Source organism: Diabrotica virgifera, chromosome 2 (genome assembly GCF_917563875.1).
Source record: "Diabrotica virgifera virgifera chromosome 2, PGI_DIABVI_V3a".
Taxonomy (NCBI): Eukaryota; Metazoa; Arthropoda; class Insecta; order Coleoptera; family Chrysomelidae; genus Diabrotica; species Diabrotica virgifera.
The window spans coordinates 278080208-278107865 of NC_065444.1; the positions used below are offsets into that span (position 1 = coordinate 278080208).

At 34.2% G+C, this 27658-nt stretch overlaps 1 protein-coding gene across 16 annotated transcripts in view; it reads left to right on the forward strand.

The window, feature by feature from the left end:
* Nucleotides 1-27658, forward strand: part of LOC114338023 (disks large 1 tumor suppressor protein) — a 1799868-nt gene that overhangs the window by 1714695 nt on the left and 57515 nt on the right. For 13 of the 16 annotated variants that reach the window (XM_050644669.1, XM_050644676.1, XM_050644677.1 and 10 more), the window contains 4 exons: nt 12585-12813; nt 15785-15939; nt 18417-18666; nt 27409-27511. In XM_050644669.1, coding sequence (XP_050500626.1) covers nt 12585-12813; nt 15785-15939; nt 18417-18666; nt 27409-27511 — 737 coding nt within the window. The remainder of the gene's footprint in view (nt 1-12584; nt 12814-15784; nt 15940-18416; nt 18667-27408; nt 27512-27658) is intronic. The other 3 variants (XM_050644675.1, XM_050644671.1, XM_050644679.1) reach the window with 1 other exon arrangement.

Here is a 27658-nt window from a genome sequence, read left to right on the forward strand (position 1 = left end):
TCTGACACTATATAGAAATTGTTGCATTCACTGGGTATTTTATAGATGTAGCTATTTGATCTTTCTTGTGTGTTGTTGGGTTTGGTTTTGGGCAGGATAGTTCTCAGTGTATTGGTTGTTTTGAAGGTTGAGGTGTTGTACTTATTTCATATCTGTTTTAAATTTTCCGATAAGCCCTTTACATTGGTATTGTTTTAATCAATGGATCCCTTATTGTGAATGTTTCTGGGTTGCTTGTATTGTTTTGTTGCTTCCTTTCTTCAATCTTGTGAAATTCCTTGTTTATTAATGACAAAGGGCAGTCTCTTTTTGTCAAAACCGTTGTTAACATGTTTTTTTCTTGCTAAAATGCATTTTCATTAGAATAAGTATAGCGATACGTTTTAATTACTATTTTTGCTAATTTTATTTTCTTAATTTTTAATAACTTTTCTAAAACGAAACCACATTAGTCATTTAAAATTCACATGTAATACACAAACCATATGCCAACAAGGGCCGTTGATTTCGAGAAACGAAAATGTATCCCTAGATTGTATAAAATTAATGTTTTTTTCAAGGAAACACTAATTGATTAAGATGCCATATTGCCACACTCTTCACGTCAACTTCTTAAAATACAAAAAGGTTCTTATCTTGTAAAAGGCAGATGTAGTAATTTACGGCCCTTCTGGCCATTATCGCAAAACCGCAAACCAGTTGACATAATAGTTGGTGGTCCGGCAGGCCAGTCTCTACACAGCATGCGAATGATTCAGACACACCCTCGCTCTCACTAACAATACCCTTTCGAGATATAAGCGAAACCACGCTTGTTTACCCAAAATAAATAAATATATTACTGTTCGTTGTTACACTTATTTTTAATTAATTCCGTCAACACACACGACCGGAATATAAGTATTTCGGCTCAGTGTTACTAGTCATATATTGATACGTTATTATTTGAGTGGTAATTTAAGTAGCTGTTGGAGCAGGATGATTTTCTGTAAACTTTGGTTGAATATCCGTTGTCCTCTTTTGTGGTTAATATCAAGAGAAGGAAGTGGAAGATGCTTTCTTTTTTCATTGTGAATTTGATTGATTCTTCTTTACTATTGACGACCCTCAGAAATTTATTCAATGCTTTTGGTCCCTGAGGCAAAATGGAGAATACACCGTCTACATAAATATGTTCATCGTACTGTGGTGTTTGTCTTTTTTTGTGTACAATGTTTTGTTCGAAATCCTCCATAAATATATCTGCTAATAATGAAGATAAGGATGAGCTCACGGCTGATCCGAATTTTAGCTTATAAAAGCCATTTGTCTAGTTAAAAATAATGTGTTGTATGTGCAATGTGTAGTCGATTTCTGCTAGTTTCTGCAAGAATTGTTGTGAATTTTAATAAAAGTTGTTTGTTGTACTTCAAGGAGACTTCAAGTCTGCTTCAAGGAAAACCCATGCTGCTGTAAATTGGTCTGGGCTTGATCTAAGGGTTACGTTTTCTTTGTGCATTTTTGAGATTCCGTCAGGTATTAATTTGTGGACTGTTTTATATATTTCGTTTTCCAGTGATTTGGTTTGTTCTTTTTTTTTGAGTTTTTTTGTAAGGTCCATTTGTAACCAAATCTTGAATTTTCTCCTAATATAGTCATTTGTCTATAATTACAGTTGCGTTATTCTTGTCAGTTTTTAATATTACTATAGACTCATCTTCTTTTAGAGCTTTGATAACTTTGAGTTCCTCTTTACTAACATTTGCTTTTGATTTAGTGCTTTCTTCCAGTTTCTTTTTTCATAGTACTCTATAGTCTCTCTTTTCGTGTATTGATAGTACTTGACTTGGTCGTAGTTAAAGTCTGTACTATAGAAAATATATTTATATATAATTTAAAATAAAATTATCATCGTATTGGGGGTTGTTTGTATATAACCGATCTGTAGAAGAACTGTCTTCATTCTCACATTTTTCTCTATTACTCTCCAATGTAATTTACTATTTTTGTTGGGTATAAGCCACAATTTTACTTTGAAATTTAGTTGATTTGACGTTTCGATTTCCGAAGTGGGAATCTTATCATTATCTTATTTTTCTTTACGCCATCTCCGCGACGAAGATTGGCAATTATCATTGCTATTCTAACTTTTGGCACTACAGCCCGAAAGAGTTCAGTTGAGCTGCATTCAAACCATTTCCTGAGATTTCTCAGCCAGGACATTTTTCTCCTACCTATGCTGCGCCTTCCTTGAATATTTCACTGCATAATTAATTTTAAGAGTTGATATCTGTCAGCACGTGTTATATGACCCAAGTATTGAAGTTTTCTTATTTTGATTGAATCCAGTATCTCCCTGCTGTTCTGTATTCTCCTTAGTACTTCCTCATTGGTTATTCTGTCTGTCCAGGAGATTCCCAGCATTCTTCGATATGTCCACATTTCAAATGCTTCCCATCTATTGAGACATTGTTTATTAAGAGTCCATGTTTCCACACCATACAAAAGAACAGAAAATGCATAACATTTTAGTACTCGCTTTCTAACATTTAGGCTGAGGTCTCTACTACATAATATTTGTTTCATATTAGTGAATTCACTTCTAGCCTTTTCTATTCTAATTCTGATTTCTTTGTCTAATCGTTTGTTTCACTAATGTTTGTCCCTAAATAGTTATAATTCTGAACTCGTTCTATCGTCTTATTATTTACGTGTAGATTGATGTTTCTAATATTTTTCTTTGATATAACCATGAATTTTGTTTTCTTTATGTTTAGTGACAGACCAAATTCTTCACTTGTTGCAACAACCTTATCTAAAATTCTTTGTAGATCTGTAACAGTTTCTGCTATTATGGTCCAAGAGCTGTGAGACATTTTTGAGTAGGTATTTTAGGCAACCTGAAATTCTTTCAGGTGACTCTTCCATAATAGCCTAATACAAAAATGCCGGTCTGGCTGGAGGGTAGCGGTTATTTTCCCCAAAAATCCCTCCAAAGTTAAAAAAAAGGGTAAAAATTGTTATTACAAAAAATATTATTGATATGACTCGAAAGTAAATTTAAATATTCAAATGTAAAGAAAATAAACAGGCGAGGCGATTTGAGGGCTATTTTAACTCTGCAAGATACTTGCATGGGCGCCCCAGGATTATTTTCAGGGGGTGCATCTGAACTTCAGAAGATTTCATCTGAATCTGTACATACTATTAACGAGTATAAAATATACAACTATACATGCATAGCTATGTACATTCCTTCCGGACAGGGAGGTGCAATTGTTATTTCGACAGGGTATTTTTTAAATTCAAAAATAAATATTCTAAAAAAGACAGGTTTTTTTTGGTGAAATTTTCCAATTACCATGTGATCAAACAAATTATGCGTGCATATAAATGAAAACAGCTATAGGTAAGCAGCAGTCTGAGAAAGAACCTATACCGATAGCTGTTTGCGTCCTCTGTTGTAGCTGAGCGAGTCCGTTCGCTCGAGAAAAATCACGTGACCTGGCGATATCCATGTTGTTGTCCTCGAAACGTTAGAGTAATTATTATATATTATAGTTTTTTAAGTAACTTTTTCTTAATTAAAGAAAAATAATACGTACTATACAATAGATTTTGCAAATATGATAGAAAAAGACAAATTTATAATTATAAATATATAGGTAGAAAAGTATAAAACTATAAACTAAATTAATTCTGTGTCTGAATCTTGTACTTCTTCTTCAAACTCCTCATCTAAGCTTAAATATTCATTCTCTTCTTCTTCGTCAGACTCCCCTCGAGACTCAGATTCCTCTTCTACATGATCTGTAAATAATTATAATATGCATTTAGAATTAATTAAAAATTAATTAGTGATTAATAAGTCGAGTTGCTACGTATTCTCCGTCCTTTTATACGGAGTCGAAAGCCTGGACAATCACGGGCGCATCTGAAGAAAGACATACCGTTGTTGAGATGTGGAGTTATCGAATAATGTTAAATATATCATGGATACACGTAAAGAACACGGAAACAATAAGAAAAATGAAAAAGGTAAAAGTACTTTGGTCATATACTAAGAAATAAAAAACGTGATGTGATTGGTTATATAAGGAAAAGTATTAAGCATTGGTTATATAAGTAAGAATACGTAGCAAATCAATCAATTAATCACTAATTAATTTTTCATTAATTCTAAATATATATTTACATACAACTATTTACAAATCAGGTAGAAGAATCTGAGTCTCGAGGGGAGTCTGACGAAGAAGAAGAGAATGTATATTTATTTTAGCTCATTTTTCTTTCCTTCATAGTGTTGAGTATTTCTTTTGCCTTTTTCATCTTTCTTAATGTTTCCGTGTTTGTTAAGTGTTGGTATTTTTTACATTATTCGGTAACACCACATCTCAATAATGGCAAGTCTTTCTTCAGATGCGCCCGTGATTGTCCAGGCTTCGACTCCGTATAAAAGGACAGAGAATACGTAGCAACTCAATTAATTAATCACTTATAGTTTATAGTTTTATACTTTTCTACCTATATATTTATAATAATAAATTTGTCTTTTTCTATCATATTTGCAAAATCTATTGTATAGTACGTATTATTTTCCTTTAATTAAGAACAATTACTTAAAAACAATAATATATAATGATTACTCTAACGTCTCGAGGCACAACAAAATGGATATCGCCAGGTCACGTGATTTTTCTCGAGCGAACGGACTCGCTCAGCTACAACAGAGGACGCAAACAGCTATCGGTATAGGCTCTTTCTCACACTGCTGCTTACCTATAGCTGTTTTCATTTATATGCACGCGTAATTTGTTTGATCACATGGTAATTGGAAAATTTCACCAAAAAAAAACCTGTCCTTTTTAGAATATTTATTTTTGAAATTAAAAAATACCCTGTCGAAATAACAATTGCACCTCCCTGTCCGGAAGGAATGTACATAGCTATGCATGTATAGTTGTATATTTTATACTCGTTAATAGTATGTACACATTCAGATGAAATCTTCTGAAGTTGAGATGCACCCCCTGAAAATAATCCTGGGGCGCCCATGCAAGTATCTTGCAGAGTTAAAATAGCCCTCAAATCGCCTCGCCTGTTTATTCTCTTTACATTTGAATATTTAAATTTACTTTCGAGTCATATCAATTTTTACCCTTTTTAACTTTGGGGGGGATTTTTGGGGAAAATAACCGCTACCCTCCAGCCAGACCGGCATTTTTGTATTAGGCTATCGTAGAAGAGTCACCTGAAAAATTTTCAGGTTGCCTAAAATACCTACTCAAAAATGTCTCACAGCTCTTATAGGTATCTAATTTGACATATGGGTAGGTCATTTATTTTTATGCCTGCTACTTCATCTTCGAGTGCTTTTTTGAATATTTCTTCTGAATATGCATTAAATAGTGATGACGACAAAACACAGCCTTGTCTAACGCCTCTTTTGATTTTGATTTTATTGGTGTTTAAATTATTTATTCTTATGGCAGCTTCTTGTTCATAATACAGATTATTTATTATTAGCCGGCAAAGCAAGATAGCCCGAAGTTCTTTAATAATTTTTGATAATACTCTTCGTTAAACTTTACAAAACTGTATATTATAAGTCACCTTGCCAGTGTACCTAGTTATTTAAAAACTATCAAGACCAACAATTATCATAAATGATGTAATATAGTATAAAAATTGCAGTCAACTTCCTGTTTATAATCATTATGACATTCTACATGAAATAATAATGGTCTACATGAAATTATCAACTATTTTAAAAATAATATTCCTCGTAGTTCCATAAAACAATAATGAAACTAAACGTTATAAGCATATAATATATGATGTACTAGACCAGAGCATTTAGGAAAAAAAATAAATCGATTTTTAAATAGCTACAGCAACTTTTTGTTGTTCTGAAGCTATTTTCTTGTGGCATTTTTTATGATTAATTATTTATATGGGAAATAAGCCACAATTAAAATGAAATAAATTATTTTATTAACGTTTCGACGCCCAAATCGGGTGCCGTTGTTAAAATACAAAATATTACTAAATAAATAAATATAAATAAATAAATAAATATATAAATAAATAAAAAATAAATAAATAAAGTAATATTTTGTATTTTGACAACGGCACCCGATTTGGGCGTAAAAACGTTAATAAAATTATTTTTTTCATTTTAATTGTGGCTTATTTCCCATATAAATAAATATTTAAGCAACTTTTTGAATTGTGTTTGGGGTGAAGTCAGGAAAAAAAAAAAGAATGTGTGTGTACTTTGTACGCACGTAAGAAGTTAATACTTCTATTATATGATTTCATTATTTTATTTAAATATTAAACTAATTTTAATACTTACCACTTTTCAAATTTTTTTATTAAAATGATACCAAAAATTAAAAAAAAAAGAATAGTAATCGTCCAGAATTGAACCCGGGACCTCTCGATCTGTAGTCGAATGCTCTACCAATGAGCCATGGACATTCCTCGGACATAATGACAAATCACGGTAACAAATAGACGAAGTGAAGTATAAATATAAAAAATGTTTTATTAATACTTATTATCTTGCTCCCGAGGAAGACAAATCCAAAAGCAAAATATATTTACTAAAAACACTAATATATTCTTCCCACACCTTTTTTGCACTGATACATACATAACTTGAAAGATTTGGCATCTAACTCCATACTGTCTGTGTGCGCATGCGCGTGGCATAATGAAAATTCACTCCCAATCGCGCCTAAAGAAGTATAACTTCAAAAATGCCTAATTGCGTTTTAAAGTACATCAAATGCATCTAAAAATCTATAAATCTGTCAAAATTAGTACATTAAGTACCAGATTTTGTTACTCAAGGGAAATCAAATCGAATATTCCATGAAAACCGCGGATACTCACGGCGAAATTAGATCTAGGATAAAGTAGGCTAGAGCCGCTTTTAGAAGGATTTCCAGGGTGTTATGTAACAGAGAGCTAAAATTGGCATTGGGGATTTGCCTACTTCGCTGCTACGTGTTCTCGGTCTTACTTTACGGTGTCAAGTCCTGGACTGTGAATAAAATCGATCTAAATCGCCTTCAGGCTTTCGAAGTGTGGTACTATAGAAGAATTTTAAAAGTTTCCTGGGTGGAGAAGATTCGAAACTCCACAATACTAGAACGTCTCAGCAAGACACTGAGATAATAAAAAGCATCAAGAAGAGAAAGCTAGAGTATTTCGAACATGTAACGAGAGGTCCCAAATATATGTTGCTACAAAATATTAGGCAAGAGAAAATAGCAGACAAATGCTGTTTAGGACGAAGAAAAACCTCATAGTTGAAGAACTTGCGAGATTGGTATGGTGTTGATACAAGCAAGCTGTTTAGGGTGGCAGTGAATAAAATTAAGATAGCTATGATGGTTACCACATAAGGTACGCTGATAACATCGTATTGATAACCGACAAAAAAGAAGAATTGTTTGAAATGATAAAAGAATTGGACATAGAAGTCGGAAAGATAGGCCTTAATATGAATTACAGCAAGACCAAAATCATAACAAATACAGATGAGGACATCACATTGAGGATAGAACAAGATGAAATAGAACAAGTTCACGATTATATATATCTGGGTCAAATTATAAAACTTAACAAGGAAAACCAACTAAGGCAAGGAATCTGTCTACCCACCTATTGTTTGTAGATTTGAAGAATGCATACGATACGGTACCTTTGAAAAAAATGTTTCAAACATTGAAGAAGGTAGGTCTCAGTAGAGAGTATGTGGATGCTATCGCAAATATATACAAAAATGCAAGAAGTGTCGTTAAAGAAGGAAAGTTTATATCTGAACCATTCCCTATATCAAAGGGACTTAAACAAGGATGTTGTCTATATCCGACTTTATTTAAAATTTATATTCAATCATCGCTAGAGCAGTGGAGGAAACAAGTATCCGGAATGGGAATAGACATAGGCAGTGGTAAATGTCTAACAACTTTGTTTTTTGCAGATGATCAGGTAGTCGTAGCGAATGATGAGGAAGACATGGACTACATGTTTAGAAAACTAAAGAAAGAATATAAAAAATGGGGCCTCAATATGAATATGTTAAAGACAGAGTATCTTAAAATAGGGGATGATGAAGAAGATCCGGATCTATAATATCTACAGAAGGCACTACCAAAAGAGACATCGAAAAGAGAACGCAGCAGGGCATAAAAGCGGTAAATATTCTAAGCTCTCTACTACTGTGGTCTAAAGATATAAGACAAAAAACGAAATTGACAATCTATCGTACCTTGGTAGAGCCTATTATGACTTATGGGGCTGAAGTTTGGCAGATGACGAAAAAAGATAGAAAAAGAATAGAATTAGTAGAAATGGATTATCTAAGGAGAGCGTGTGGTATATCTAAAAAAGATCACATCAGGAATGAAGATATTAGAAGGAGGTCACATACTGTATATTCCAGTGTAGATAGAATTGAAACTAGACAACTAGTGTGGTATGGTCACGTGAAACGAACAAATGAAGATAGATGCCAAAGAAAGCTTTAAATTACATACCACACCAAAGAAGAAGAAGGGGAAGACCTTCAGTTGCCTGGGAAGAAAATGTACGGCACATAATGAGAGATAGAGCCATCAAAGAAGACGAATGGATGGACAGAAAACGATGGCGGTCGAAATGCGAGAAGCGGCAGAGGCTGTAGGAACCTTGCTTATAGATAGATTATAGATAGAACAAGGAAAACCAAACAGCAGAGATCAAAAGACGAGTTAGACTGGCATGGGCGGCATTTGGCAACTAAGCTACATCCTTAAAAACAAAAGATATCCACAACAAAGACCAAGGTATACAATCAATGCGTACTCCCTGTTCTCACTTACGGTTCCCAAACGTGGACGTTTACAAAAGCAAACATGAACAAGATCATAAAAAGGCAAAGAGCTACGGAAAGGCAAATGTTGCACATAAGGCTAATGGATAAAAAGAGAAACGAGTGGATAAGAGAGAAAACCAAAGTTAGGGATGTTAGACAAGAAGTTGCAAAATTGAAATGGAGATTAGCCGGACACACTATAAGACAAAAAGAAGACCGATGGAACAAAATTCTCATAAATTGGAGACCGTGGGAATATAAACGAAGCAGAGTAAGGCCACAAATGACATGGCAGATGATGTCAAGAAGCCCGTGGGCTCTAGGTGGATAACTGTAGCGACAGATGGAGAAGAATGGAAAAGGATTGTGGAGGCCTATGTCCAAAGATGGACCGAAGAAGGCTAATCAGATAGAGATAGAGATTATGGTAACCAACGTTCTGAAATGATGTATTTTTAATGTATTTTGTGCTGTTAGTGCAATAATGATGCATTTTCACCCATTTTTCTATTTGTAGGCTTTTTCCTGACGTCATCCTGCCTGCCGTCAACACAATGCAAAAAATTGTCGATAGGTGCTGTGTTTAAAAATCGATTTATTCCGGTGTTTTTTGTTCTAAATGCCCTGGTCTACGTAAATAACAAGGAGACAAAGACTTTAATTTGTTTACAAATGATGATATCAAAGCGAGAGTGACTCCTCAGGTAGAGGTCGACAGATCTCCCGTTGAGTTGAGTTACAATGAAATTTTAACACTTTGATCGCTGATGTAATTTAATTAAAGTCCACTAAAAAAGTACCGCGGTTATATAACACTTTTTCATTCGATCCTTTATGAATATGTAGTTAATTTTATGCTAGACTATATACAGTAACAGCAAAATAATAATGATGGTTACACGCCATAGTTTCAATGTCGTGAGAAATAAACACAGCACAAAGAATTATTGAACTTGAAGAATTTAGCTTATAAAATGAGGATTTAGCTTTATGATAAGGTGTTATTATTGTGTAACTAAGAATGTCTATCAGTGTATCCTCCCTATACTCACGTATCGTTCACAGACGTGGATACTCACCAAGGCCAATATGGATAAAATAGTAAAGGCACAAAGAGCAACGGAAAGATCAATGCTCGGGGTGAGGCTCATAGACAAAAAAAAATAAAGAGATTAGACGCAAAACCAAAGTAAAAAAAACAGCAGAACATGCTGCCAAATTAAAATGGAGCTTCGCAGGGCACAATGCCCGACTGAAATGGATAAAAGATGGAACCACGAAATACAACAATGGAGACCATGGTTAGGATGGAGAAGCAGAGGAAGGCCACAAATGGCTGATGACATTAAGAAGATTGGGGGACACAACTGGCAGCAAGTGGCGCAAAATAGAAAACACTGGATTTAATTGGGGGATGCCTATGTCCAAAGTTGGATTACTTTGAAGGTTGAAGAAGAAGAATGTCTAGATATACTCGGAAAAATTTATTGAGTTTATTGTTTCTTATTGTTTTTACGAATGAGACGAATTCTCATCCTTATCAAGACCTTATCGAGGCCTATCCTTTCATTCCTTATGGGACATTTGCCTCTCGTATTTAGAGCTCTTTATTTCGCTTATTTTGGTGAGTCACTTCGCATTCTTCTTGTGTATTGTCAAAGTTTTTGTATGACAGCTTTCATTAAATTTTCTTCCACTTATTTCGATACTACATCGATTTACTTGATATTTTCAGAGTAAGTAGGGAATAGATCAGGAAACAAAGTCTACCCCATGCCGATGTGCGCTTTTATCTTGGGGGTGGTTCTAACCCCTTCTCGGGGGTGGAAAATTTTTTTGTTGAAATAACCACGAAAGTGGCTAAAGAACCTAATTCTAAGCAAAAACTGTTCTATATTTTTTTTTGAAAACTTAATACTTTTTGAGTTATTAGTGGTTGAAAATTGGCCATTTTCATTGAAAAATGACACCTTTTCGGACGGTTTTCTGCGAATACTTGCATCTAAAAACTATGCATCAACAAAAAAACTATTTAAAAAATTTTTGTAGCTTATAAAAAAATAAAGAGACTCGTTCCTTCATAAATCTTCTAGTTATAATACAAAAAGAGATATGGTAGGTGAGAAGAGTTTGTTTTTTTTGGTGCATGCTCAAATCGGTGTATTCTACTTGAAATAACAGAGAAACGGTCGATTGAAGGTGTATAATATGTACTACCAATATCTTTTAGAGTGCTTGAAAAGAACTTTAAAATGAGCAATATGGCAATACATATTTAATGTCGATTACATTCAACCTAAGCGAGATATGCTGCAAAATATTGATGACTAGTAGAACCCCGATTATCCGGGTGCGGTTTATCCATGCTATGATTTTCTATTACTCAAGTTGCGTTTCTGAGGTTTTATCAAAATAGCGTCATCGTAAATCACTTGACGTAAACTCTATATGACGAAAGAAAGAGAGACTCATAATGAAAGATTTATTTTTTTCTGTTATTTTTTATGGTAGGTACATATGTATGTATATACGTACATATGTATTATACATAAGAAATACATGTTCGGATTATCCGTGCTTTTCAATTATCCGTGCCACCCTTCGGTCCCGAGGAGCAGGGATAATCGGGGTTCTACTGTACATCGTTTTCCTTCTATAATACTCTTTATTATAGTGTAATTTCTATGTTTAAAAAGTTGGACGGGTTTAAAATGAATAGTTTTTGAAAAAATAAGATCAAATTATAGAACGCATTTTTAAATTTTCTTAAAAATCTTCCTTTTTCTCCATGTAACTCGAGAATGATAAGAGATACGAAAAAAAGATACCAAACAAAAATGTAGGGTTTTTTTAGATAAAAATTTTGTTTTTTTTTTTTTTCATTACTGTATCTCTTATTGTTTTCAAGTTACAGGGAGAAAAAGGAAGCTTTTTAAGAAAATTTAAAAATGCGCTCTATAATTTGATCTTATTTTTTTTCAAAAACCCGTCCAACATTTTGAACATAGAAATAACACTATAATAAAAGGTATAGTAGTAGGAAACCGATGCATTTAAATTCTGGTGGATGATGGGTTAAATATACTTCTCATTTTTTCTTAAAATACATTAGTCATCAATTTTTTTGCAGCATATCCCGCTTATTTTGAATGTAATCGACATTTAATATTAATAGTTTTTAAGGTATTCGCAAAAAACCGTTCGAAAAGGTGTCATTTTTTAATGAAAATGGCAAATTTTCAACCACGAATAACTCAAAAAGTATTGAGTTTTCAAAAAAATATATAAAACAGTTTTTGTTTAGAATTAGGTTCTATACCACTTCCGTGGTTATTTTAACCGAAACATTTTCCACCCCCGAGAACCCCAAGATAAAAGCACACATCGGTATATGGTAGACTTTGTTTCTTGAGCTATTCCCTACTTATAGAAGAATTAGAAGATAAGTAGAGGCTATTCCCAAAATTTCATTAAAATCCATGCAGTAATATGGAATTCGGAGGTAATATCCTAATTCTTACTCCCATTGACTGGCGTATAATGATTTCATGTCATTTTAAAAATTTTATGAATAGAGATGGGCGTATCATTCCAGATTTATCTATGTATAAAGCGCGCTGTTATTAGTAAGGTTAATTAATAAGTTTATTTCGAACTGTAAACTTTTAAATAAATAGTCTTTTATAGATTCGAACCGTTTTTTCATTATTTATAACATTCTTCTTTTTTTTTTCAGAGATGTGCGAACCGTAGTTCTTCAGAAAGGTAACTCAGGTCTCGGATTCAATATCGTCGGTGGTGAAGATGGCGAGGGAATCTTCATATCGTTCATCTTGGCAGGGGGGCCCGCCGACCTGAGCGGAGAACTTCGAAGGGGCGATCAGATTCTGAGCGTCAACGGAGTCAATCTCAGAAATGCCACCCACGAGGAGGCGGCGCTGGCCCTGAAGGTAAATAATCATCTGGTAAGACAAGTAGTACAACATTTATTATGGCTTACAATGGTGTGACACGTGTGAAAAGCTCTTAAGCATGTTTTGGTATGGATTTTTTTGGCTATTTGGTAATCTTAACTTTGGAAGTGGTTTATATAAAAATATAATGTAGTTTATTTAAATTTTTTAGTAAATGTAGAAAAATGTTATAATAATACTATACTAAATTTACAATCAAGCGGCAGTAGAAATAAACAAACCAAGACACGTTAAATGCTACTAGGAGCACTCCCGAATCATAATTTACAATTAAACTTTGAAAATCATGATTTGAGATTTACAATGTATGTATATACTGTTATGCTCTGCATTTCTCTCTTTTATGAGATTGATGAGCAAATTCTTAATTTATTTAATTACTCAATTATTTTCATTACTGTTTATGTAAAACAAAACCAAATTTAAATTAAATTTTCTAATAAACTTTATTCTCAGGGCTATTTTATTTTTGATGCTTTACCTTTGGTTTGTGGCTTCTGGTATCTCTAGTTGCTTATTCCATCCAGGACAAAACAGGGAAATAACACACACTCAATGTCATATAAATGTTAAAAAATATTATTTATTTATCCAATATACCATAAACATAGGATTTAAAAAATATGCTAAAATATGCAACTATTTCTCATCTATTAAATTAAGCTTTAATTCTGATATCTCCTGTTTAAAAAAAAATATATTTAAATAATTCGTTATTTATTCTTACAAAATTTAATAAAATTTATTTTTCTCTTTTTGAATTGATTACTCATTTCTTCTTTAAAATTTGGACAGACTAATTATGTTATAGAACTGTTCAGTACAAAAATTAAGCAAATATGGTGTGGATATAAACAAACTCTCTCCGTTTCACAAATGATTTGACTAACCTTTTTGTTTCTTCTCTACTTCTTTTCCCGGATTGCGTCGTCCTCGATTCTCCCACACGTACTCTTAGGATGTTGCGAAAGGTCCCTCTCGTCCAACTGCTTTACAAACAAACAAACAGGACTCGCTCGAATTTTCGACTCAGTTTTCTCTCTGCTCGCTATCTTGTGCAAATAGCCCAATTGGCTACTCGTTCTAGACAGAAACAGGAATCTTCCTCGGACACAGGAAAATTAACTTCTCAAACCGGTCAACGATTTCGTTTCAACTTGATTCTGCTCGCAAAGGCCAATTTCACTACTTTACACTGACTTCTCACTTTTCAAAAACTGGACTGCTGTCTCCAGATATTCATTACACAAAATCAGACTCAACACTCTCATCCCTTCCATCCATCAATTTCCACCAATCACAAAACATTCTTTCTACCCACTACACCCATATTATCATTTCTTAAGAACCAATTTAATGTGTATACAACTTTCCATTTTGTTAAATTTCAGGAGACATCAAATTACTTTCGTTGTTTCAAAATGCTAAACAAAAAGCCTTACATTCTAAACTCAATAAATTTGTTTACCGCTTAACCTTCTTCGAATTTTTTATAAAATGTCTTATTGTCCATTGCAAAGCGAAATAAACTGTATTGTCTAATCTGACCGCACCATTTTTTTAAGTCCGTTCAAAAACCCATTAAGAAAACCACCTTCTTAACGATTTCACTTTCTGCGAAAACACTGATTACTAACTAAATTATCCTATTACAATTTTTGGTCATATACAGGGCGATGAAAATCTATAATTTCGTGGTCTCTGATATAAATTTATTTTATAAATTTTTCCTCATGAAAATTATACAACAATACATTGTAAATTATGATTCGGGAGTGCTCCTAGTAGCATTTAACGTGTCTTGGTTTGTTTATTTCTACTACATCTTGATTGTATATTTAGTATAGGAAGTTTTTATTATAGATAGATGATATAGCTTATTAAAGAATATAAAACGGTGTTAAGAAGTAACAATATTAAATGTAATTATTATGCATCATCCCCATATATTCTTGCCTTCCGTTTATGGTTCCCACATGGGATCAAGAGAATATAGAATGGGGAACAAAGAAGTAAAAATACTCTGCTACGCAGACGACGCAATATTGATAGCCCATGATGAAGATAGTCTGCAAAGATTAGTCCACAGATTTAACATAAGAGCAAAAGAATTTCAAATGGCAATTTCATCTCAGAAAACTAAAATAATAGTAATCAGTAAAGAACCAATCGGATGTAACATAAAAATTGATGGTATCAGTATTAAACAAATAATGGAAGTAAAATACCTTGGAATTACATTATCAAGATACGGAAACCTAGACAAAGAAGTGAGAAATCAAGTACAAAAAGAAAATAGACTGGCAGGATGCCTTAATAACACTATATGGCGAAACCGACATATTAACACTGAGATAAAGTCAATAATTTATAAAACCAGTGTAAGACCAATAATGGCATATGCATCAGAAACAAGACCCGATGCCCGAGAGATCGAAAGAGGAGTGAAGATATCAGAAGACAATGTAACGTACAGTGTAAAAACGAATGGACACTAAATAGAAAAAAAAAAAAGAATGGAACAACCACATAACCAGAATGGGGGAGACACGTGTCTCAATATCAGAAGACAATGTAACGTACAGTGTAAAAACGAATGGACAGTAAATAGAAAAAAAAAAAGAATGGAACAACCACATAACCAGAATGGGGGAGACACTTGTGGTCAAAATAGCAAGAGATAAATCACCAATCGGTAGAAGAAGTAACAAGCAGAATTGCTTATACAGAGGAAGAAGAGGAGAAATACATGGTGATTTCATATAAAGTTTGGTTTTGTGTATAAGAACATAGAAATATCAAATCTTATCAATAATCACTCATTTGTTTTTTGTGAAAAACGCATGGCTTTTTATTTCTGCTTTTAATGTATTTGTAAGTCCAAATAATGCATGAATTATCTCCGTTTTCATATTTTGAAAATATTTAAGTACATTTTTCAATAAGTTATTGTTGCTTGTAGGGTACAAGTCAGACAGTCAGCGTTGTAGTACAATATCGGCCCGAAGAGTACAACAGATTTGAAGCTAAAATTCATGACCTAAAACAACAGATTGCGCATCCTGTTACGGGTGGTACTTTACTCAGAACATCACAGAAACGATCTCTCTATGTTAGGTAAGTATTAAAAAGTACTAGATACTACAATTATGCAGAAATATTTGAAACGAAGAAGGTCACTCAGGTAGCAAATCAAGTAGAGGGGACAGGGGACTTCAGTTGAACACGTTGGTTCAAAGAGGTAGGCTACGGCTCCACGGGCGAGAAATTGACGCTAGCAGTAGCCGTAAAACGAACTTAAGGTTCCGCGGAACGGAATAGGAATAGCCGAACTGTACCGACTACAGGACTTGTGCGTAGTCGGTTCAGTTCGGCTATTCCTATTCCGTTCCGTGGAACCTTTAGTTCGTTTTACGGCTACTGCTAGCGTCAATTTCTCGCCCGTGGAGCCGTAGACTAAATATCCATCTGCACGAAATCAGTGGTTTTCGATATTGACAGATAAAATCGTCAAATAGTTGTTTATTTAGAATACATTTAATATATTTTTAATACACATGAATATGTATTACAAGTGCCGTGAAAAGTAGGACACTAAGTGCACAAGTTTTAAAATTTACGCACGAGGTAACAGAAGAAAATGTTACTGTGAAACAAGTAACAAATAAAAACCGGGAACCTTTGAAATCCTATTGATCTGACAACGTCGCATAACCAAAGATTTCGATCGGCCTGACCTTGACGGTTTCAGATATTTCTGTCGACCTATACTATATCCAAATACTACTATGTACATACAGGGGTGGGCAAAAGCCGGCCCGCGGGCCGCATTCGGCCCTTCTGCTTACTTTATCCGGCCCGTTGAAAAATCCCGCAAGTAATTTTTTTCGTAGGCGCAAACCTTCACGTAATTTTGCGCATACGAAATACTTTTTAAATGCATTCATTTTTTTCAAATCCTGAGAAACCTAATACGTATTATTTTAAAATTTTAAAGCAGAATGAAATATTGTCTAGGGCCAAAAGTCCCTGAAAACTTCTATGTTTATTTTATTATTAAGTTACAGGGGTGGAAAAAAAAATTAGTGTAAGAATCTCATTAAAAAAATCTTTTTGTTCATATATTCTAAGGAACTTTCGGAACTCGCTAATAATGTAACTTTCATTCGGCGTTTCAATTTTTCAAAAATATTAGTTTTATCAGAATTCGAAAAAAAATGAATGCATTTAAAAAGCATTGGTCCGAAATTTTGCGCCTACGCTCTTAATCTCTTTTATGCGATTTTGTTGAAATCTATAGTATTAGTGTTCGTAGTGTTCATATGAATAATGAATCTCTATCTTCTGCTTTTATTAAAAGCGTCTGTGTTTAACCCGGTCCAGTCGCGATTATTTTTCGGCTATGGTATTGTCGTCTATCAGGACCCCTTCTTCTTTCGATTTTACCCTTCAAAATCAGCTGCAACAACTCGTACTTATCAGTTCTAAGTATGTGTCCCAAATATGCTCTGTCTTTCTCCTTTTAATGATGGTTAAAAGTTGTCTGTTTTTACATCGCCCGGCGCATGCGCACACGGACAGTATGGTATTAAAAAATAGTCGCTACATCTTTTAAGTTATGTGAAAAGAATATATTATTAGTGTTTTTAGTAAATATATTTATTATAATTTTTATGTCTGTGGATTTGTCTTCCTTCTAATAAGTATTATTGAAAATGTTTTTCATTTAAAGTATCTGTCACCGAGATTGTAATTATGTCCGAGAAATGATCCACTGAATACAAAAGCCGTGGTAGCTGATCGGTAGAGCATTCGCCTAGTGATCGAAAGGTCCCTTGTTCAAATCCTGGCAAAGTCATATCCTTTTTTGTTTATTTTAATTGTTGGTATTATTTTTGTTCTTTCTAAAATTAGTTTAATATTTAAATACAATACAAAAAACTATTTAAAGTAGATAGGTGTATTGATTTCATTGAAATCATAATATGAAGTTAGAATATAAATAATAGAAAACAAAATGTTTTCTATATTTGACGTCTGCGGTCTTATAAATTGTTAAAGTCGCAGATTAAGAATGTATCAGAAAGAACTTTCAACATGAAAAGTGTCAGATTTAAATAACTATTTACCATTTTAATGGTGGATTCTGTATCTGAGACTCTTTAATTTGTTAAGAGATGTCGCTGAATCGCGTCCCAATGGGAATTTGAATGATCTTTCAAATTCCCCTTAAATTGATGGTTGAGCTGTTTTTCGAGTCAGAGGAGTGCACGCTAGCGCTGTTGAAAAGCCTGAAACGGTGGAAACAGCTGTCCGGCGATTGTGCATCCCTCTGAATCAAAAACAAGCAAAACCATCATTTAGCAAGTATGTCAATTTTTAGAGACATAATCTTATAATAACTTGGTTACACGTATCTCCAGAATTTTCAAAGCAATATTTTTTGTGAACGATTTCCGAAGTGGAAAATCGAAACGTCAAGCATTAGATATTTTTGTTACATCAATATTTTAGGTGGAATCCCATATAAACATAATATTTAAAGTAATTCTTTTGTTGAAGAATTTGTTGTGATTTTTGAACTTACTTTTTAGGGCATTATTCGATTACGATCCGATGAAAGACGACGGTCTACCGAGTCGAGGTCTGGCATTCCACTACGGCGACATTCTTCACGTGACAAACGCCAGCGATGACGAATGGTGGCAAGCCAGAAGAGTACTTAATACTGGAGATGAACAGGGTATGGGTATTGTACCGTCGAAGAGACGGTGGGAGAGGAAACAGAGAGCTAGAGATAGATCTGTTAAATTTCAGGGACATTCACCCAATATTCTTGATAAGGTAAGTTAAACACTAAACACTCTATTTAAATTTTTTTGTGTACTGATTCATAAGATATTATGAATCAGTACACAAAAATAAGATTCATAAGATATTATGAATCAGTACAAGGAAAAATAAAAGAGAAGAGAAAATTATATAAAAACTGGCAAGAAACCAGATCCGACACAGATTTTCAAAACTATATTATGGTGGCGAAAAAGGAAGCGAAAGTAGCAGTAGCAAAAGCCAAAGCAGAAGCATATTCAAACCTATACGATCAACTTGATACCAGGGAAGGCGAAACGAAGATATATAAAATAGTCAAACAGAGAGCAAAGAAAGCAAAAGATTTTAATCAGATTACATATATCCGAGATGAAAATAATAAAATACTAGTTCACGAAAGGGATGTCAAAAAGAGATGGAGAAAGTACTTTGACAGCTTATTAAAGAAAGAATTTGACAGACAGCCTGTAGAGTCAACGGAGACAGTAGCAGCAAGGGGTCACCAAAATAACAAACAAGGAAGTGGCTCAAGCGCTTCAAAAAATAAAGAAACGAAAAGCGGTAGGACCAGATGATATTCCTGGGAAAGTATGGAGAGCATTGGGAGAGACAGCAAGAAGGTGGCTAGCAGGTCTATTTAATAGAATTATGGAAGTTGGACAAATGCCAGACGAATGGAGAAGCAGTATTACCTGTTTACAAAAACAAGGGAGATATACAACAATGTTCAAACTACAGGGCTATAAAACTGCTTAGCCACACCATGAAAATATGGGAAAGAGTAATTGATAGACGAATACGTGAAGAGACCGAAATATCCGAGAATCAATTTGGCTTTATGCAGGGCAGATCAACAACAGATGCAATTTTCATTATAAGGCAGTTGATGGAAAAATACAGGAGTAAAGAAACACACGCTCATATGGTATTCATTAATCTTGAGTAAGCATATGATAGAGTTCCTCAAGAGATTCTGTGGTGGGCACTCAATAAGAAAGGAGTCCCTGGTGAATATGTAAAGATTGTGAGGGATATGTATGAGGAAGTAACGACTAGTATTAGGACAGGTGTGGAAGAGACTGATAAATTTGATGTGAAAGTAGGATTGCACCAAGGCTCTGTGCTTAGTCCGTATTTATTCTCATTAGTTTTGGAGCAGATAACAGCGAAACTACAGGATAACATTCCGTGGTGCTTAATGTATGCTTATGATGTCGTGTTAGTAGGAAATAGTGAAAGAGACTCAGAATAAAAGCTGGAACAGTGGAGGCAAGCTCTGGAGGAAAAAGGTTTAAAACTTAGTAGGACAAAAACAGAGTATTTGGAATGTTCATTTAAAGATGGAGTTACTACAAATAAAATGGTATCTTTGGATGGTGAACTGATTGCAAAAAGCAATAGTTTTAAGTACTTTGGATCGGTATTACAGAGTAATGGAGAAATAGATGGAGATGCATGCAGTAGAATTAGGGCTGGATGGATGAAGTGGAAAGAAGCGAGTGGTGTGTTGTGTGACAGAAAAATTTTAATGAAGCTGAAGGGAAAATTCTATAAAACAGCCATAAGACCGGCTATGATGTACGGAACTGAATGTTGGGCAGTGAAAAATAAAGAGGAACAACGAATGCATGTGGCGGAAATGAGAATGCTTAGATGGATGAGTGGAGTGACAAAGAAGGATAAAATTAGAAATGAGTATATTAGGGGAAGTCTAGGTGTGGCACCGATGGATGCCAAAAAGAGAGAGCATAGGTTAAGATGGCTTGGTCATTTTCAACGTCGAGACGTTAATCACCCAATACGAAGAATAGCTGAAGTGCAGATTCCTGGAAGGAGTAGGAGAGGAAGACCAAAGAAGACCTGGGGGGGAGACGATAAAGCAGGACATGTTGGTAAAGTGGATTAACATTGACATGACCCAAGATAGAATTGTGTGGAGAAATGCAATTAGGGAAGCCGACCCCGCATAGGGATATGGCAAAGAGAATGATGATGACTGATTCATAAGATATGCAGATGACACCGTGATTATGGTAAGCTCTACTGAACTACTCCAATTACGACTAAACAAAACAAACAGTTTCTTTTAAGAATATGGACTGAAAATGAAGCATACATTTGGTAAATGTACCGATAGAAAGGGTTGAGAAATACAAATACCTATTATAGGAACCTGGATTTCAGACAATAATTGTCAAGCAACACAAATAAGGGCCAAGACAAAAATAGCAAGAAATGCGTTTGTAAAAATGAAAACAGTTCTCTGCAACAAAGACCTTAGATTTGAATTGAGAGTAAGAGCTTTGAGATGCTACGTGTTTTCGATACTGCAATACGGAACACATAAAATAAGCTACGGTCATTTGAAATGTGGTGTTATAGAAGGATGCTTAGAATAGCATGGACACAGAGGAAAACGAACACGGAAATATTGCTAGAAATGGGCAAAGAATTCCAATTAGTAAACACAATAAAAATAAGAAAGTTACAATATCTGGGACACGTAATGAGAGATATGGTCAGAGATATGAAATGCTAAGACTGATAATACGGGGAAAGATAAGAGGAGGAAGGAGTATAGAAAGAAGGAGAGTGTCGAGTCACGGTTGAAGAATTTAAGGGACTGGTTTAAAAGCAATTCTATATAACTCTTCAGAGCAACGGTAGATAGAGTAAAGATAGTGATGATGATATCCAATCTCCGATTAGGAGAAGGCACTTAAAAAGGAAGAAGTACTGATTCAATAACTGCTTTTATTTACAACTCTTTAGACAACAGGAAGGCATTACGCTTATTAGATCTACATTAAAGAACGAACATGTACATTAACGAACAGTTAATACTAAAGTGATCGCCGAATTAATGGAACACAAAATTATCGCGAGAGACATTGTAGAATGTTCAGTTTTCTCAGTGTAGCAAGTTCATTTTTCTTGAATTTAAAATTTTGACCAAATCTGTACACATCTACGTATTTGAGCTTTGTTAGTTAGTTTAGTGAAAGAATTGTATACCCGATAATAAATTTTTAACCAAACTCTTAACTCTTTTTAATTAAAAAACGTCTGGTAATTATCTCCAAGCATAAGCTTTTCTTCGAATTAAGCCCTTGGAACGCACATATTGCTATTCAAGTCTATAAATTGTCAAACAAACACAATTTCGGGGCATTTCTTAGTTCTTCGTCGAAATGACATATGACGCATGGCATGTTTGTTTTTGCAGTGAATAACTCGACTCGCAGTTCTATTAAACATATTTTTTTCTATAATTGGATATAGGAAATGAGTTAATACTCTCAATCTTAAGTTTGTATTTTAATAGTTGTTACATAATCATGGGGCAACCGGTTTCGGGGCTTACAATGTAAGCCTCATCTTCAGGCCCAGTACATAAAGTCTTCACAATTACAAACTACTACAAGCTAAAATCATAAAAAGAGACAAAAATGTACATATACATATATAAAAACATAAAAAAAACAACTATGTCTTGGTTTAAATTACATACAATAAAGCCAAACAACTGTATAGTATTGAACTCAATTGTCTATCTATAGATAGAGTATATACTGAGACATTTTGCCATTGGGAATGACCACTCTGATGAGAATTGCTTGGTATATAATTTAATATAATATATCCTTAAGTAGTTAAGGGTTGATGGAGTCTTGACAAGATGGTATATGATCAAAATACACATAAAGTTTGAAGTAATAGGTATGTACTTACATATCAGTTACGGAAACTTTCCTACAGCTAAAGATATTCGTGGAAGTCACCAGCTCCATCAAAACCGTTGACTAGTCTAGTATCTCTTAGTCTCTTAATTATTTGTTATATTGTTCAATGTGGAATTTGGTATTAATTCGTGTGTTCTAAGTGATGTATGTTTCTTTGCAATTAACAGTTGTTGTTTGTCTTAGAGTTTTGAATTTTTTTTTCTATTGATACAGGGTTTTTCGGCATGCTTAATTTCAAAGCGAGCGGTCTTACCTCTATCCATTTTGATATTGAATTAAAAATCCCAGTAGTTATGATTCTGCAGCCTAGATTCTGCACACATGAAATGTTTTCTTAGTGTGAAAGTGTCAAACTACGAGCTAATTGTTATCTATCTGTCCATTTTCTATTCTTTATTAGCCCTATCCATTTCCCACTCCTAACAAAGCTCCCACTCTGAGCAACGAAGCCTTTTTTATCTTCTTGTATATTATCGAATTACTACCATCAAGGCGCCTTGGTCCACATAAGGATAATTATTAATTATCGTCCTGATCTCTTGTTTTGCCTTTGTGACTTTTCTACCCCCGATTGTTATAACTTAACTCCTAATAATAAACACATTAGAGATGATACAGGATTTACCTTTCAACTTTTGTGATTACTCGAAGTAAGTTTGACTTTTAACCTTTTTGTAATAAACATTTTTAGATAGATTGCTCGTACATTACTTCCCGAAACTTGAACTTACTGAATTTAATGTGTGGTGTTGTTGAGATTTTCTACTCGAAAACCTAATACTGTAGAGATGTGGTTGCAGCTGCCGTTGCATTACTCCATAAATTGTTTTACACCGCCTTAGCCATTACGATCAGTAAATGAATTAATTTCAAATGGACTTTTTTTAAATAGCCAGTAGGGCTAGTATTTTAATCCACTAAGACTCGGCGTTGTTCATTATTTCTAATGGGTTAGGTGTTTAGATGTGGTGAACTATATGCAGGGTTGGCATTTAAAAAAAATCACTTCAAATATTCAAAATTATCGCCGTTCGCCTTCTGACAATTTGTGAGTCACTCGGAACTCGGAAAAATCTAGGTAACGGATTAAGGTCCGGAGAACCGACAGGTCACTCTATTAATGTATCGATTTGGAAAATTCGCATTAAAAAATTTCTATCCCGTCGGTAATAGTGGGGAAGCGCTCCATCTTCTTAAAGCCAAGAATTTTGTGGCGACTGGCCATTCTGTTGAAGTCCAAGAATAATTTGGCACCAGTCAAGTTTCCACCTATGAAAAATGGGTCTGTAAGCCTATTTTGGACCATTTCCTTTAAAAACATTAAACTTTTTGGATGCTGTTTTAACACTATCACCATAAACGATTATTATTAATATTTCAATACAATATTTGCCACTTAAATGATTCATTTTCATTTTACGACTTGTTACTGTGAATTGGTTTGTCAACAGTTACTTACTAGATATTACCTACTCGTGTATTCCTTACATTCCATACGTGTATACATTGTTTAATACAAAAAACATACGTCACGAGTTTACGTTTTTACTCTTATTAGACATTGAATAAATTAACAGGCATGTTATGTATTAGGCATATATGTATTGTGAGGATGTGAAGTTTTGCGAGCATTTTGAACATTTGAAGTGATTTTTTTTTAATTATTATTCTCATTGATAGAATAGTGTAAAGTTTATTTGAAGTGATTTATTTCTGATTTTAACATTTTTGTCTACCAAACATGGTATGTATGAACAAATAACAAAAAATATACAGGGTGTCCCATTTAAATAAAATAAGTCATGTGATACCGGAAGTAGAGTAGTAACAAAAAATATGGCGTCAGATGAGTTATTGTACTTGAGTACAAAGTTTCATGAAGGGCGTCTTTTTTGTGTCAAAGTTGTTTACTTGTTTCCATACTTCATTTCAACCCCGTATAACACAAGCGCAGCCATTTATAGAGAAGGTTTTCAGGAAATTGTAAACGTGAAGACAACCAACGTCTGAATAAATTTTTTCGAATCCAGAAAATGTTTTTTTCTGGATTTTGCTATATTTTTATAGGGGGTCCCCCAACTTTTTCCTCCAACATTTTTATAGTATAATATTCGATTACAAAGGGACGACAATGTAATGAAGTATCTATTTTACGACTTTTTTCTTTTAGTATTGCTTTTAGAATCATTACTTATAAAAGATAGTCACATTTTTAAATGCAAAGGATTACATTACATACAAGTTTATTATTAATCGTCAATTAGGAACAGATCATATTAATTTACAAAGTGTTCAAACTGACATCCATCTTCCTATTCATCCCCTTCCTATGTTCTTACATATTAGTATGTTAATCTATCTATTTACGGGTACAATTGTACAATAAATTATTCAATTGCTAACAGCATATTGCTATATTCCCGTCATCCTTTGCCAAACCCATCTGTCCAAGGCATCGTTTTCCTGTAAATTATGGTCATGCATCGATCTCCTGACGCATCGGTCTACCCCGCTTTCTTCTTCCTGGTGGTCTCCACTGAAATATTTGTTTAGGCCAACGTTCTTCAGGCATTCTTAATAGGTGTCCAAACCATTTCAGTGATCTTCTTTCGTTCTTTCTATTCTATCTACTACCGTTTCCTCAGCGTTCATTCTTGTTCTTACTTCTTCGTTAGTTTTCCTTTCCCCTCTTGAAATTCTTGCACTTCTTCTTATATAGTCCATTTCAACGGCTAGTAGCCTTCTTTTCAGATGTGCGTTGAGAGTCCATGCTTCCTAGCCATAACACAATACCGACTCCACTATTGATCTTCCCACCCTTTTCTTGTTTTTATTAGAAATATTCTTATCCCACCAAAATGAATTCAAGCTTCCCACAATTTGCCTGCCTTTCCGGATTCCCTGCTTTATCTCTGCTCCCCCCAATTAGGTCTTGTCAAACAATGCTCCCAGGTATTTAAATGTTTCCACCTGATTAATGTTATCGTCATCAGAGGACTTGAAACCGAGCCTCGCTGTTTACTACCAAATACTCTGTTTTTGTTAGACTCACTTGCAGTCCCCACTTTGAAGCGTTTTACATGTCTGCTCAGATGGGATCAGGGATAGAACTAAATACTTAGATACTGGGGGGTCGAAATGTGCTAAAGTAGAAGGAGCGGGCACATAAAGCTTCATTGCGAACGGCGCTTCAGTTTGTTGTTCGGAGAGCTGAGTCGTGGATTCGTTAGGGGGGATGAGAGGGTTTAAAGATGACTAACTACCATAACTAAATAAGCAAAGGATACTTACACAGACTAGAGGACTTTTCTACTATTTAAAAATGGACGCCGTTTGAAATAAATCCTCTGGTTCATTACTGGGTACTTACTGGACATATTCTGTACTTACGAGTACCAATTGGGGGGACATTCATCTGAGATTCCTCTTTTGGGACAAACTGGGCTATCTTTATCATCAATATTGGCATCTGTGTCATACTTCTTTTTCTGTTACTCTAAAACTTATTTCAATTGTATTAATAACTGGTTAATAATTTTCCAAAAAAAGGTTACAGAAATAATAAAAAAAAACAGGTACATTCTACAATGTTTATTCAAACCTTTAGACTTTATTTTTGTTTAAAAAATATTCTTAGACAGGAAATAAAAATAAAAACAACTGTAATATGATTTTACAAATACAAAAATTCTAACTTGATATCTCAAAACAAAAATTTGACTTATGCTGTCAAATGTCACTGCCATTTTATTTACTTTACATAAAACTTTCCATGTTGAAAAAAAAACTATTAAAATATTTAAAATCTTTACCAACTTTAATATCCACTTGGAATCTAATCACTTTTAATTAAAACAAGAGAGTACTATACCTTTTTTAAAACAAAATCTCATTGTCACATATGAAACAAAACAGACGAACTTTCCATCCAACAGGTGGGCGTGGCAGGCATTCAGTAATACAAAGGGGCTTCACTTTCACTAAAACGGGAAACTGGAAATTTGGAACAGGAACATAAAACAAACATCTCATCGGGACATCAATAGGGGACTCTAATACGGAAACATGAATTCATTACAGGGCTTTCACACAATGCCGACTCATAGAACTGCATGGGAGTACCCGATTTTTACCGTAAAAATCCAATATCATGGGGTGAAATCCTCCATGAGTTCTCTCAACAGGTTACAATCCTTCACACAACTTCACATAGCGACAATACAACACTTATTACCGGCAAAGTAATGGTTTTTGATGAGCCCCACATTGTTGGCTTGACACACCAGCGAAAGGGTACCGTGGGACTGAATTGCGCTTCTCTTGGAAGCCACCGATTGAGAAAAGAACCGCGCAATTACCGAGCGATTCTGATCCTTAGAGGTGCTTACCCGACGAAAAACCTACTTACTTAGGACGGGTTTAACAAACAAATTTCAGGGGAAGCGTTACGCAATATTCTTTTTATATTGCGAAACATGTTGAAATATTTCTAACAGGAGCGGCTTAGGATATTTTAATGATATATAAACTCACAAAATAAATTAGAAAAATATATATTTTTCTTGAGATAGGATATAAAATTAATGAATGCTATTAACAAAACATTGTAGCGAAAATCCATCTGCTACAACTTTTGATACTTATGATACAACATTTTCATAATACATTCTAGATCGAAAGCATCCTGAGCTATCACGACCTGATCATCTGCAAAACTAAGAGAGAAAAGGGCGTTGTCATTAACTGGAATATCCATTCTGCCACATCTCTTCTTAGAGCTTCTAAGGGCTGCCTAAACATACAAATTTAACAAAATAGGAGACATACTACAACCCTGTCTAAGGCCTTTTGTGACATTAATGGAGTGCGACAATATCTCTCCCTTTCTAACCTGTACTGTATTATTCGTATTCTTGTACATTTATAATGATCTGCAAAAGGTGGTTGTCAGTTGTTAGGTGTACCTATGTTAATCCCCATGATTATTAATTGTTTTTTTTTTTATTTTTAGCAATCAACATTAGATAGGAAAAAGAAAAATTTCTCTTTTAGTAGAAAATTTCCGTTTATGAAAAGCAAAGATGATAAATCAGAAGATGGATCAGACCAGGAACGTAAGTACCAAAACGTGTTACTTTTATTCCATTGTAGTATCTCTCTTCCTCTATTTTTTGATATTAATCATAATTTACTCTTTAAATACAGAGTGAGTTTTATATACGGAATGCCCCAATTTTATATCTGGGAAACGGCTTGCACGA